Consider the following 15,650-nt stretch of genomic DNA (forward strand, 5'->3'; position numbering starts at 1 on the left):
AGAACGTTTTCAATTCCCAAAGATTACATAATAATTGGACTCCCTCCTTTTGCTTGAGATACTTTTATGCAAGGCATTCTTCAACCTCTGCCCTGAGTGTTGTGAACCATTGAGAATTTAAAAAAAAATGCCAAACTCCGTCAAATCCCCTGCAAGTCTCAGATTGCTGTTAAAACAATGTGTTTCATCTCACAGACAGAGCTTTGCATGGGCTAGTTTATCATTTTGTGCTGTTACATCTAAAATCTTGGGGGAAAAAGGAAACCAAGGGTTTGTTTAACTCAGAAAAACTACTTTTTACTGCTAAGTGGATAAAATTTGGCTTAATCCAGTCCATTATCAAAGCCAAGCAAAAGCAAATGAAGGCACCTGGTCTGTAGAAGTGGCTGCTTGAGTTAATCACTGAAAGTCCAAGTGCCCCAATACAACTTCAAACAACTCCACCAAGGTAGTACAAACCCTGTGGCAGGATTAGTGGGCTGCATGGCTACTCTGTTTTTCCACCCCAGTCATCAGTTACTTTAAGTCTCCAAAAATCACTGTTGCAGCATCATAATTTTCATAAAATACTTTAAATTTGTGTTTTGTACTATTTGTACTTCTCCAGACTAATAAGCTGATATTTCATAGTGGATGTGCTGGGGCAAGGCACAGCTGTGTGTTGTACTTTACATTATGATCCTACTGTGTGGCAGAGTTTAAATTCTAGATTTTAGCATCACCTACAGAAAATATTGCCATCATTTGAAAATATGGAAGTGATTTTCAAACAAATTCAGAGCAGGAATTAGTTGGCATTTTATAAAGTCTTCGTATGAACCCATTGTGGTACCTCTTACCAAAACACCAAATCTTTGTAGTCATTTTCCTTGCAAAACAGGAAGGTAAAAGGTTGTACAGCTTCCACTCATATGGTGTTGGGAAACTGATTTCCATCCTATAGACTGTGACATCTCCAAGAAATTCCAGGGTCATTCAAAACACATCCTATTTATAGTTCATATGTGCTAGGAAATATAAAAGTAATTTAATAAATCGTGTAATTTTTCTTCAGAAATAATTCTGTCTTATCAAATAACGCTTAGGCAAACAATGTTGACAGTTCAGCTGGGTTATTTTATACCATATCTATTACAATTTACTGCCTAATTATAAAACAATCTTTGCCCTCTTTCTCAATATGCTGTCACTATCTTGGCTCTGAAAATGGGAAAACCCACTGATAGAATCTGTTGTCTTCATGAGGAGTCATTCTCAACTTTTTCTGTATCATCAGATTAACTTCTTCACCCCCTGCTGCTCCCAGTTAAATAAGGAGATGTGTTAAAATAGATATTTTCTCAAATCTTATGCCCTGCTTTCTTAGCAACAGGCTAGGGCACTGATTTATCCTGTAAGGTGTTACATCCAGAGCATTTTTCTAAGTAAAAGGGAATGTACCATTAAACAGCAATACAAAACAGGGCCTGTTTCCCTGGCAGTGAATGTGGGAGAGGCAGGACAGGTCACTGGGTGCCGAGGTCTCAGCTGGCAACAGTGCAATGCCCCTGGTAGGGGAGTTCCTTTCCTCTCTTTTAGGAGTCTGCTTAGGGGTGGCTTCATTGGTTTTCCCATCACAGCCTGCTTCCTTCTCCCTATTTCCCAGGCAAATTCACATTCACTTGTCCTGCGCTGACCACTCTCAGTATCAGCACAAAACCCCAGGTGGTCCCTTGTTGCTCTCCTTTTCTCTCTAAAATGGGAAATAACTGTTTTTCCCTTGTACAATCAGTGAGATGTATCTTCTGTGGAAAATTCATTCAAGTTTTGTCCATGTTTTGAATCATGGAGCAGTGAAACTGATTTCATAATTTGCTTGTTAATATACTACAGAAATTATTTTCTTTTTTTGTTGTTTTTTTTTTTTACTTTGGTCAAATTTTAAGAGGAAATATGAAACAAGGTAATCTGATAAATAAGGAGTGATAAATAGAGGACATCTGTTGTGGCATATGGCTTGACATAAGAGCTTCACTGAACTTTTTTAGTGGGTAGTAATCCTTTGGAAAAATTCAGCTAGGCATATAATTTTGATGGGCCTGCCTGAATGATGGAGTATTAAAACGCTTGCAGTTTAAAACCACTTTGTAGTTTGAAATGTTTGAGATTTGCCACACAAAAGACTTAAATTTTATTTTGATAATAGTTTTTTGTTTAGAAATGATCTGAATATTTCACTTTTTTGTTTACAAAATGAAAGTTTGAGGGTATGGTGAAACATGTTCATGCTATGATTAAATTACTGTTTTCACTATGCCCACTAATTTTTTAAAAATTTATTTATTATTTTTAGGTTAAAAGGCCAACTTCGCTTTTTCTGTCCCAAATAATGTTATTTACAGTGCTGTCTTTTTTGTAGGTAACAATGTGGCGAGTTCCTTTTTTTCTTTTTTAGTAAGTAGACACTGAGCCTTTCATTTTGCACATAGATGCAATTTTATAGATAGAACTTTCTAACTGGTTCTTTTTAGAAAGGAGTTTTGTATTTAGAGCTGTAACTTAATGTTCAGCTTTAAGTATAACATTTTTATTCTCTATATTATGTCTGTTATCAAACATATGTTTTGATTTTGGGTGCTAGAAAAATTATTCAGTATAATACATGTGTAAGCACTGAAAATAAAATCTTGCCACTCATATATATCCATCCTTGTTAAATTCCCATGTTTTCCAATAAAATACTTAATTTGGAATGGCATTGCCATTAGTTATGTGTTAGGATAAAACTTTTTCTGAAAGCAGTTGATTTATTTTTTTCTGTGTTTATGTCACTCAGAATGAATTGCTTGTGGCTTGGCTTCTGTGTATTACAGGACCGATTTAATTTCATCAGCTAGGAAAGCGAGTTAAGCAGGAACCACTGACCTTTCCACAGTAACCTTAGTGAAATCCTCAAGTAATTCCTCTACTGTTTAACATTAAAGTTAGTAACTGTTAGGAAATGAGGAAGTGTTTATATTTTTTATACTATATGTAGTCTTGTACTTTTATGTAGTCAAGATCAAGCTGTATTTTTTGTAATTAAACAAAAAAACCCACACCATAATAATCCTTCTCCTCTGTGGAAGCTTTTTACTTGTAAGGCTATGAGTGGCTGCAAAGGGAAAAAAATTATTGCTGCAGCTTTGCTTAGCGTTCCTTAAGCTCCTCCCTGCTTATGGCTTTTACTGAAGCTCAGTCTTTCTCGATGTGGACTTTTCCTACATCAGCTTATACACAGATGGCAGACCACCTCTGTGCATGTAAATAAATGAATTACAGCAAGGTACGCATAGGCATTCATTCACAAACCAGATAAAAAAATATTTCAAGAAAATTGGCGAAAGTTTCTCATCTGTTATGCCAGTTTTAAACTTACTTTCACAGTGTGCTTTTAAGGAGATTCCTTCTGAGCTGCGTGTTGTTCAGGTGCCTGAATTCAAATCAGCCACTTTTTCTTCCCTACAGAAAGTCTGTTACCGAGCCAGTTCCTCACCTTGACGGTTGAGTTGGTTGTGAAGTCTTATTGGACCTTGTATTAAGAAAGGTTGTGGCTGATATTCAGCACCTCCACAGCAGAACTGCTGTAGTCTATCGGGAGCCCACATCTGCTGCCAGGGAGCGGATCCAGCTCTGCAGAGCAGCCTTGCAATTACAGCGGGGGCTCCGAGCGGCAGCCAGCAAATGACTTTTCTAGCACTTGGGAGATTGGGGTAGAAGATGCTTTTCCTAAGGACTCCAGCAAAAAGATCCCTTGTGCTTGGCTTCTGTGCAGGGTATTTAGCACTCAGATTTCAATCTTAATTGCCATGTTCATGAGGGAAACTCCCTGTAGTAGTTCTGTGCCTTCAGTGCATAAACAAAAATGCCTGCCAGTGCTTTGGTCGCTCTTTCTGGGATGCAGTCTCTCAGCACTATCAAATGGTTTTCTGCCTCACTCCATGACCAAACTATTAAATTATGATGAAAAAGGAAAACCTGGATGCGTTAGAAGACTTTTGGATTTTTATTTTTACAGAGAATATGAAATAAGCAAAATCTTAATATAATTGAAAGTTGACTTAAACAGCCTGTATTGAGAAGAATCAAAGTCTTGGTTGTCCTAATAGTATTTGTTTACTTACAATCTTTTTACCATATAATTTATTTGGGAAAGTACATCTTTTGCACCACAATAAAAACCCAAGACATAGTGGCAGTGTGATGGGGGCAATGCTTTTTGGGAAAGATGACTTTTCCAGTTTCTTGGTTTCCATTTATATTTGTAGTCTAAGTTGTTCTAAGAGCTTTTTTTATATATATATGTATATAAAAGTCATAATTTGAGGTAGCATTAAATCATGAACTAAGTAGTTGGTTAGACTTCCGTGGTTTTGCACATGTTCTCTTGCTGTGATGGTATTTTTTGCATAGATGTATATGATCTCTATTTTCTTGACTTTGAATGGAATACAGGTAGCATGTGGCTTACAAGGTCTTGAGTTGTATCTGACTACAGATAGACATATACCAGTTCTAACTAAAACACCAGCACAAAAATGCATTGAAGTGTTTAATCAGCACGAGTTTGAGCTCCAGCCTGATTCAGGGATGATGGGGTTTTGGCTCAGACTGCTCCATTACATTGAGCAACCTGTTGACCATAGCAGTAGCATGTCCTCTGATAAGCTGCTCCAGAAGATCCAGCTGGATGCAGTAAGATCTCCAGAGTGAGCAACCCTGTAGACTCCTCTAAGAATCCTTCATCTGATGTCTGCTAGACTGATACTCAGACCAAAATCCATCTTCTACCTGGAATCAACTGAATTATTTTCAATACCAGTTTCTCCTCAGTTTTAAACTTAAAATGAGCTTGCAAGATACTTTTTTACTGTATTTTCACCCTTACATATACATTATATATGTAAGGATGGAAAACCTCAACCTGCAAAATTACTTGTTCAGTCTGGTGTAGCTGTTTTTGTCTTTCTACAAGTCTTTCAACAGAACCAAAAGTGATCTGAAAATGGGACACAAAATGCTTAATCTGCCTCACAGCTTTAAAAGCAAGGAGATAAGATATGAATGAAAGTGATTAAGAGATGTACAGCACTGATTAGTTCTTTACTTCATACTTCTTACAAGAGTCAATCTAGAGATGGTAAACTGTTGAGTTCAACTGTTGTGTTGCTGGGTGGGTCCCTCTTTTTGTCATCAGTCACTGGTGAGTCCAGTCCCTTACGTTTCTGTGGTATCACTGTGCGCAGTGATGATAATGCAAATTCTTCAGGGGTCAGTCAAGGCACCTCTGAGGCTGTTGCAGACTTTTTTGTTGTGCTCAGAAGCCCAGTTCAGTCAGGGCTTTCAGAGTAAGGTGTCACATGGCCTCAGTAACCAGCTTCTTACAGGAGCTCTAAAGGGCATGTCATGCATACATGCTTGGAAAATACTTTCAGAATTATGTGGTGAAAGGGGAGCTCTGTAATGGAAGGCGTGTCAGCTAAAGGATTTATTTACTGTCATTCTCCCTTGCAAAGTCAAGGCAGTGGATCATCTTCTCAGACCCCACATAAATCTAGCTCCAGGTCATCCTCAGCAAAAATGATGAGAAGTGCCCTTTCATAATTGCAAAGCCTTAATTAAGAAGGTTACAAGGAGGCGTGTAGAATGCCAACCTCAGCACGTAGCAAGCAGACTGCACTGCTTGTGAGAATAAATTTGGACTTGTCAGTAGATAATTTTTCATTCATGTGGTTGGTAGATAAAACTCATTGTTCTGGGGTGGAAGAAGATTATGTCATTCCTTAAAACTGTGTGGAACAAAAACTTAGAAGAAAGCATCAGACTTAACTGTGCAGTGCTTCTGCCTTGCCTTAAATCTTTGCTTGCTTCTGCCTTTACCTAAAATCATTTTAGGAGAAGGTGTAATAGCTATTTTAGCCTGGTGATACCATCATCCTCTTACTCTGAAGGTTTAATTTTCCAGTTAGAGAAATCAGAGAGAAAGAAGACTTAAAGAATATTTCTAGGCTCAACTTTTGCTGAGTTCCACGATGTTTATGTGAGTTTACTTTAAATTAGCAAGAATGTGAAGTGAATAGAAAATAGTGTAGACATACACGTTTTTAAGCATTTTGCCAGACAGAGCTCTTACATTTCCTTCTTTTGTATTCTTTTCTGCTTTTCCAGTTCATGACTAGTTCTTGAAGCCCAAAGTATTGCTTTGTTGCCATCAAAACACTCTCTTTGCTTCGCTTTCAAAATAGGACTTCTTCACAAAGTTATAACACGTTGTCTTGCATAAGAACTAAATTGAACCTTAAAGGGGGAAAGATTTGCATTCTGATTCTCTGCTTTTATACCATGCACATCATTTACACCAGTATAGATAAATAAGAAAAAAAAAAAGGCAACCACATTGTTGTTTTTACTGACAAAACCCAGCAAAATGCTGGGTGTTTCAAGAATAGTCAATATGCCATTAAAGCTTGTCAAGAACAGGTCATAGAAAGGCAAGTATAACTATCCTTATGAAGGTCTTTATTCCTTTAAATATGGAATTCCTTTTCATAAGGACATTCAGAACAGAATTCAAACAAAGACTCTTTTCCCTTTAAAGTGGCAATTCTTAAATGAAAAAAATGAGCATTATTAAAATGAACATTACTCCTATTTCTGCTTTTTTTTTGGTCTGTAGCTAAAGTGTGCCTGCCTCATGCAAATTATTTTAATGGGGTTTTTTTACTAGTATACTGATCTAAATTTTATTTTAAACTGTGTAACTGCCTTTGCAGACAGTTCCATATAAAATAATTTAAACATGAAATTGTATAACTGAAACAGTTTCCCCATAGAGGTAATTAATTTTAAAGAGAAACCCAAAATGTAGGTTGATTCCTCTTAATTACACTGCTCTGTCAAAGCACAAAATGCTAAGGAAAGCCTTGAGCAAGTAGTGTTCTTGCTGCTTATATTTATAAATGTCTGAGTCTGTGTTCCTAAGGCCTTCCTTCAGCATTTTCCTCCCACACCACTCACTTGGATTTTTCATAGTGTTCATATTTGTAACCTTCTATATAAAATGATGATGGTGGTGAGAATTTTTCTCTTTTGATTGAAAACTGTAATAGACATAAAATCACAACTCAGTTTTGCCACTCAAGGTCAGATGTGGGGCCAGGCTTATTGTCCTTTGGGAAGGAGAGTAGGAAGGGGTAGGATTGGATTCTAGAGAAGAGGATGTGTGTTGGGAAGGGGAGGGGCATGATGAGGCAGACTTGCTCTTCCAGCTGCTCCTGGGAGGGTGTTGGGGTAAAATAAAGACCACTGGTTCTTCAGAACAGCAGATTGTCCTCCAGCTTCCCCCAGCAGTAAGAGCTGCCCAGCAGCAGCAGCAGGCTCTCGGCGCAGCACAAAAGTCACATGTGCGTTTCTAGCAAATACACAACTGTATAAATATGGGAATGGAAGGCAGGATGTCTTTTGCTCCTAACAATTTCTTACCTGCTTTCTATGTGGCACAATTGCAGCGACCTTGATCTTTGCAGATGTGCTTAGAAAACTTTGGCTCTAGATTTCTCTTCTGTTTCTTTGGCACATTATGAATTGCAACGGAAGAGTTTTTGTTTTTTTTTAAACTCCAGTAAATCTCCTTCTTAGTTGCCCCATGAAGCTTGCTCTTTCCATGTAAAAATTACAGTATTCTGTAACTTTGTATAGTTAAATAATTGCAAAATATAAAAGTACTTGCTGAGGTCTAGTACTACTACTGTATCAGGTTGTGGAGGAAGTCTTTTTGCATGTGGTACCAGCTAGCCTAGACAGTTACTTCCATTACAGTGAAGATGACAGGGCTGAGGTTTTGTTCTCTCAATGTGTATCCATCAACAGTGAAAGTTTTAGTGTAAATCAGAACCTGTTTTCTGCTACTGTTTTTTTATAATTTTACTTAGAAGGAAGATATCTGAAGACCAAGCCCTAAAAAATTCCTTGTAATACTCCTTCATTCCCTGTGTGCTTCACAGCCTGCATACACCTAGATCATAACCAGCTGCTCAGCTTTTAGGCAGAGCTCTGAGAAATTTCCAGTGTTGATGTGACTACATGTTTTTTGTTCAAAGGTGTATTCCCACTGCAAAAGTGTGCGGGTGTCATTCAGCCCCATCTACAATGTAGTCTGTTTTATTCTTGACAGAAACAGCTAAATTAAGCACACCAATGCTGTGAAATATATTAGTTTGGATTGGATTGGGCTTTTTTAAACAAAAAAGCATTCAAACTTGTTTTGGAGAAGTGTTAATTATTAGTCATTTTACTTTTTGTAGGAGTTCTCTGGAATCTATCCTCCTGTGATGCACTGAAAATGCCAATCATCCAGGATGCCCTTGCAGTGTTGACCAATGCAGTGATCATCCCTCACTCTGGATGGGAAAACTCTCCACTCCAGGATGATCATAAAATACAGCTCCATTCATCACAGGTGCTGCGCAATGCCACTGGGTGCCTAAGGTGAGTTCTTCAAAACCTTCGCTTTACCTTAATCATCTTGCTTTTGTTTGAATTGGTATTTCTCATTCTTAGGCATGTGTAAACTAAATAATTGGTTTGTCTGCCAGCAAAGATGATGACTTTCAGTGATGTAAACTTAAAGTTGGAAATTAATTAGAAAACAAGCTCCAGATCATTCAAAAACAATCTTCAGAAGGCCTGTTGGGGTTTTCTGTTTTTCTTTTCTTAGCTGCTTTCATCCAAGCTAGTATATTACATATATTTTCTCCCTTTTAGATTTGTCCTGTTTCCCAAATTGCTTAAATGAAGTTGATATGCTCTCACAATTATGTCCAATTTAATCAGTGTAAAAAAATAATGAAGATGTTCACAAAAAGTAACATCTTAAAGGTTTCAGATGCCATTGCTGGAGCTATGATAAATACATAGATTTTTTTATGCTCTTGAAGATGAGAAGTTAATTTCAATAAGAGACCAACCAATTTAATGTTTTTCAACCAAAAGATTTTAATAGATCCGTAACAATTATGATAACTGTTTATGTTTATGTTTCTGTGCTGAACTGGTGTGTGCAATGCAAAGGTGCATTTATATAAATACGTGCAATTTGATCTGTCCATTCCTGAAAGTCACTGTAGATGTGAGAATGAAAGTAGAATGAGTAAGAAGAGTTCCAGTTCTGACAAAATCTTACTAAAGGACGGAGTCACAGCAATTTCTGAATTCCAATGCATATTATTTTCTTGAAATATTTTAAGATATTAGGCATGTTCTTTTAAGCGTAGATGTTTTTTCTCCAGGCATATTGGAGTAAATAATCCGTAATCTATCCCAGAGACATGAAAACAGATTAGTTAATATTTTTACATACATCATGGAAAATAACACAGTGAATAGTATGTATCAGTCATGCAATCTGTGTTGTGAGCTGCATCCAAAGCAGATATACATTAAAGAGATAAATAAAAAAGAAAATTGATAGGAGGCAAGGTAAAATAGCAGTATTTTTTATGTGTCTGTAACAAGCACCTTTTTGTCTTTGTGCTATTTCATGAAATGAAATGTCTCCCTTTCCAAAGTTACATTTGAAAAGTTTAAGGGAAAAAGCAATACATATTATTGACAGCTTATAGGCAATCAGAAGAGAATGAAAGATAGAAGGTAATAACTTCCATATTGCAAATATGGACTTAAATGCAGTGTTGCAGTATTGGACTTTAATGCAGGTGTGATTATGTGAATACCAGCTGTCTTGGGGTATGTGAGTGAAGCCAGGGTTTGTACCTGTGTTGTTTTGACTTTGAAAAGAGTTTATGGCATAACTGTGTGGCACTGCATTCAAATAACTACAAAAAAAAAGTTGCCATAGTCACCAGGAAGTGACAGAAGGTGTTATGTGAAGACTTTTACTACATTAAAAGTCTCACATTTCCAGTATTCAGTGTGTCTCAGTTGAAGAGCTGCCTCTGAAAAAAGCACCTGTTACAAATTTGGGGCTTCACAGTGTCCCCTCTCTGAATGAGCATGTCCGGTGTTGATCTCCCCTCACCATAAGCTCCATCTTCCTGTTAATTTTTCTCAACTGCTTCTCAGGGACTGATGCTCATCCCTGATTCTGCAAACTTCAGTTTTTCCTACCTCTTAGTTGATGGATTCATTGCACACTGGTCTTGAAATCTTTCTTCTTTCTTTTTTTTTTTCTTGTGAGTGTATGTGCACGCCCATTTGCAAACTGATGTGAGCTTACTGTAGCCTGCATTCTGGGTCAGCCTGAGGACTGGGGGCCACGTGAGAATGGTACGTTGCCTGATCTGATACACACTGCTTTGCAGCAAGGCTTACTACCAAGCGCTTGATGGGATGCTGTCATAGCAGAATGGCTTCTGGTCAGCTCGTGCAAAATAAGCTCATATCTGCCTGCAAAAGACTGTGCATATTATAACTCTTGAATCCTTCCCAGGTAGCTGTAGCAGCAGCTCAAACTGCTGTCCTGAGCAGGTTGGTCTTCCTTCTAAACCCAGGCCGTTCAGTCATAGTATGGCTTTTTAATATCTTTCTGATATCAAACCCTCACTATTTCCCAAATGCATCTTTCTATCCTCTCTAATGGCTTCAGATACTTTTTTGGCCTTCATCCATCTTCTTTAGATAGTTTCATCCCACTGAGTCTGTGTGGATGCTCTTTGGCAGAGCAAGAACATTTGGAGAGGGTTGAAACTTCTACTTCACACCAGCGGTAACTTTTCTTGCTTACTTTTCCCCAGTCACTGTTGAAAATCTCTCTCTATGCATGATGTCAAATTTGAAATTGTGCAAGAGAGAAAAGTGCAAGCTCACCCCTGAGATGGTAACTGGTTTCTTCTGTTCATGTAATGTAGTGGGACTGTAGGCTGGAGGAAACAGCAAGTGTCAGAATGAAAAGATTAGAAAATTTTGTGAAGATGATTGGAGTCTTGCGTGCTCTGTTCAGCTAGTGCTTTAGCTGGCATTCCTGAAATACCCACCACCCTCGATAAACTGAACAGCTTTCACGCTTTTCACACTTTTTGGGTCTAGTTACAAGCCTTGTATTTCCATTTAAAGATCTCACTGGACAAGGGAGGTAAATCAAGAAGATGTAATGTGGTTGCTGGCTGAGGTTGTGCTGTGCTTATCTGCTAAATGGAAAGTCCATTGTCATCTTCCATGGGAGAATTTCTTCTAAGACTGATTTTGTTGTCCTCTGCTGTTTTCATTTTCTGCTTTTGCTAGTGCTCATTTTGAGGGGATGTGTTACAGTGGGATACTGCAACACGTGTATCAATCAACGAGGCCCATGGAAAAGAAATATCTATGGACCGATTCTTGATAGATGTTTCAGAGATGTTTATTTCTCCAGCCACATGGCCGGGGCTCTGCCGAGGAACTGCTCAATCACGGGACCCGAGGGTCCTTGCCCGCACAGGGGAACACAAAACAACCAATGGGGAATGAGGCTGAGCAGGGACAGGGAAACCCCGTGTCTCCCCCCCAGGGCCCCTCTCCCAGGACTACATGGCAGGGGGGGAAGACCCCAACAGGGATGCACTTAAAATTCACTTGCATTCGGATTATCAGTAACAATGCTCAGTATCAGAAGAAGAGTAGTGGTGTTCCAGATCCTTGACTTGATTCTGAATATCTAACGTTGGCAGATTTTAGAGACATCAGGTTGTATTGCATAGGTTTAATGCTAACAAATATGCCAGGAGGATTTGGGTTTGGGTTTTTTTTCAGTGTTCTGTGACTTTGGTTGTCTGGTGTGTTCACTGCTGAAAACTTTAAATAATATCTGAGAGGTGATGTAATATAATCCATCCCATATATGGGATTATGCTAATAATCGCAATGGCCATTATGCAGGAATAGTCAGATCTTTGTTTTGTGTTTTTATCATGGCAGTATATGAATTATTGTTTTTTCTGCTGATCTTTGCTTTTCTCATTTTCTTGATGAGAATTTATTATGATTTTTCAATTAAAAAGTTGGTTATTAACTACGATTTTAGTACTCATGTCCATTTATTCCTTATCTTTCATAGCCACATTCTTAAGTCTCTAACTCCAGTCACCCAGTAATGCAGCTGAAATCACATAAAAAACAGCAGCAGTATCAGACCTTCTATTATTTTCTCTTTTCCTTAAAGATGCTATTTATAAACTGCGTTTTCCATACTTTCCTGATTTGAAAAAAGAAAGTAGTTTTAATATAATATTGTACTATTAATTTTACATAATTTGAACACTTCGAAATTGTTTAGATAATTCAAATATCTAAATACAGCATTATAGCTATCACTTACAAGTTTAATCTAAATATTCATCTTTCATAAATTGCCAGACCTCAGTGTGACATGTTGGAGTAATCACCCAATTTAGTTACCTCCCCACTGAGATACTTGTACGTTACCTCATTAAGCTCTGGTAAAGTTTGACTTCTTTTTTTTCCTTCTGTATTTCAGCTGTGACTCTTTTACTTGTGTTAGGGAAATACTGTATCATTGACTTATAGTTTCTGATTCACTTAAACTTATTAGGGATAGTCAGGTAAAAACTGAATTTGTAATCCCAGTTGTTTATGGGAGGGGTTTGCAATCCCCAATCTGAAATTTAAAAATCAACAGGAGAGACATTGGATAATGCTGTCTTAACATGAAACTTCAACCTTACTTATTACAAAACTATAAATCCCTGTCCAGAGATTTATTTGAAAAAAATCACAGACAAAAACTTTTCAAGAATTTTTTCCTCATGTACAATCTAGAACCTTGTTTTTCTATTAATTTAAAATGAATTTGAGTTAATAGAATATCATCTGAGGACTTAGAAGAATTTTAAGACTTTACTGTTTTAAAATTCTAGTGTGGGTTTTGATGCAAAATTATTAAATGTTTTTTCTTTCTTCCATGTTCTATGTAATCTTTCATCATACACTGAAAGTACAGGGGCAGTTGTGAAAATCAAAGACCTGGTAAAATATTTATCTTCATCCCATTAGTTGATTACAAATTGTATGGGAGTATCATTCAAGTAGTTGTTTGTTTAGAAAGCCCCACATCTTTCCAGTTTTCCTACTTCATACTTTCTTGCTTGTAAAACCTTTAACAAAATACCTTTAATTATTTTTCAACTGAGTAAATATGTAGCCAGCTCTCAAAGTAGAAGAGCAAGGGAGAAAAGTGCTTTTAAAACATGAATTGAATAACTGACCCAGTAGTATTTTCTGGATAGATCAACTTTTGGGAGGAACAAATTGCCTTGTTAAAACAGTTTGTGTTAGCTGTGAAGCCTGAATATCAAATGTCTTTATTGCAGGTGAGTGATGTATTTCACAGACATTTACATCTAATGCATTTATCTCACTATCTTATTTCTCCTCCAGTTCTCTTCTAAGCATCCAAAGTCTATTGACTCCTATTCTTAGGAACTTCTGTTCTCTGTTTCCAAGAGAACATTCTGCTGCATACTGACAAAATAAGATGGGGGAACAGCATCAAATAAATGGCACAGACTGTATTATTCATCATCTGTTTAGTTTCTAAAGAAACATATATGTAGACACGTGTATGTGAAACATGTTTGAGACTAAACTGATAGATATATTTGTGTAGGTGTGTTTATGTTGTATACATTTAGATATAGAAGGGCTGATTATGGAAGCTTTTTTATGGAATACCTTTCTGTCTTTACTGAGTGGTGCAGGCTCTGAATATCTGCTATTGAGTATAAATGGAGCTGACTTCTTACAGTAAGACCAGGACTATTGCTGCTGATTTTGTAGTTCTCCTCCTGTCAACAAAGCAGTCACGTTTTGTCCATTCCTCTTGATTCTGTGGTGGATATAGAGATTGTGGACTTAACCAACCCATCTCAGTACTTTTCTAGAACCCAGGAGCTCTTCTCAGGCTCTGACCTTGCAATTTTGTCCATCAGATAACAGAAAGTCCATATTTTCTCTCAGAAAGAAACATGTCAAAATGCAAAGTTAGGACAAAACTCAAATGCATTGTGTATTTCCACAGACAGCCTACTCAAGGGAGGGACTTTTACTACAAGCAATTCCAGCGAGAGGTATGGGAGAGAGAACTAAGTAGAGGGATACTGACAAAGGTTTATCTACTTGTAGAGAGGAACATTTCCAAATCCAAACTTGCAATTTTTCCTCCTCTTAATGTCCTCAAATCCAGTCTTATCCTGCGTTAATCACCACTGTTCTTGTCTTTGTAATATGTTTTGAGCTATTAAAATTACAAAGCTGGTATATGTAACATCCAAGGACCATCAGACCAGCAGATTGGATGCCAAGTATCCAGGTTCTCTATGGGAATGTATTGTGGTGAAACACATTGCTACCAAGTTACCCACCATTATTAAATGGTGCACTACTAAATGTGCATTATTAAATTCAGCATCATTTTGCCATCTCTGCAATGTTGAATCAAATCAGAGAGTTCCTAAAGTCCAGGGTTATACTGGTGATACTGGTGTGTCCATTGTGAAACAAAGACATGCTCTCCTGAGAGTTCTCCTCAGCTTAGGAATTTCTTTGGGACCTGGAGTTGGAAGCAAGTGTAGAGGAAAGCTTTGTCAAGAAGCTAAGGAAAAGCTCAACTTTAATCTCCAATTTTTATGAATTTCAATGACTTTCCATTAAACTTAAATTCTAATTAAAAATATTTCATTTTTGGGTCCCAGAAATTACAAGCTGTGGAGAGCATGGAGGGGCTAATGACAACTCTCCATTATTTTGAAGAAACTGAGAAGGGTTCTTGACTTGTACTGTACAAATAACTAACAGATAATTTAGAATTTAATATAAAGATATCTTGATCACAACTTCTACATCTTGTCTTTCCAGGTTAAATCTGAATGGCATATTGCTTACTTTTAAATATGTTCACTCAGAAGTTCTGTATTACTTGTATAGGATGATTTTTTAAAAAAAATTCTTTAGTAAGTTTGCTAGTATAGTATTTGCTCCACAAATACTATACAGGAACATAATTCACAGGAGGGAAAATAACCCAAACTTCTGTTTCTTGTCTTTTAAAATAATATAGAAAGAAGTAAACTCTAAATTGCATCTGCCTAATAGCAAGCATTTTAATCAGTGAATCATAGATTCATAGAATGGTTTGGGTTGTTAAGGAGCCTAGATGGTCTAGTTCCAGCTGCCCTGCCATGGACACTAGATCAGGTTGCTCAAAGCCCCATCTGACCTGGCCTTAACATTTACAGGTGTGGGGAGCCCACCCTTTCTTGGGGCAGCCTGTGCCAGAGCATCACCACCCTCACAGTAAAGAATTTCCTTCTAACATCTAATCTGTATCTCCCCTTTCTTGTTTTAAAATTATTCCCCCTTGTCCTCTTGCTATCAGGCCATGTAAAAAGTCAATTGCCATATTTTTTATAAAGACCCCTTTAATTACTGCAAGGCTGCAATGAGGCCTCCCCAGAGCCTTTTCCTCTTCAGGTTGAACAGACCAAACTCTCTAAGCCTGCCCTCATAGGAGAGTCTCCAGCCCTCTGAATGTGTGTCAGTAAAAGATCCTGGTTTTCAGAGGCTCTGGAGTATTTCTAGACTATCACTGATTTAACAGCTCTGAAAATAATTTGTAGTTTTGTTGT

At 37.4% G+C, this 15,650-nt stretch overlaps 1 protein-coding gene across 2 annotated transcripts in view; it reads left to right on the forward strand.

The window, feature by feature from the left end:
- Nucleotides 1-15,650, forward strand: part of CTNND2 (catenin delta 2) — a gene marked incomplete at both ends in the record, with an annotated part of 531,585 nt that overhangs the window by 396,726 nt on the left and 119,209 nt on the right. For both annotated transcript variants that reach the window (XM_082277797.1, XM_082277798.1), the window contains one exon: nt 8,322-8,505. In XM_082277797.1, the coding sequence (XP_082133923.1) occupies nt 8,322-8,505 (184 nt within the window). The remainder of the gene's footprint in view (nt 1-8,321; nt 8,506-15,650) is intronic.

Source organism: Coloeus monedula (genome assembly GCF_965178545.1).
Source record: "Coloeus monedula genome assembly, chromosome: 1".
NCBI classification, from domain to species: domain Eukaryota; kingdom Metazoa; phylum Chordata; class Aves; order Passeriformes; family Corvidae; genus Coloeus; species Coloeus monedula.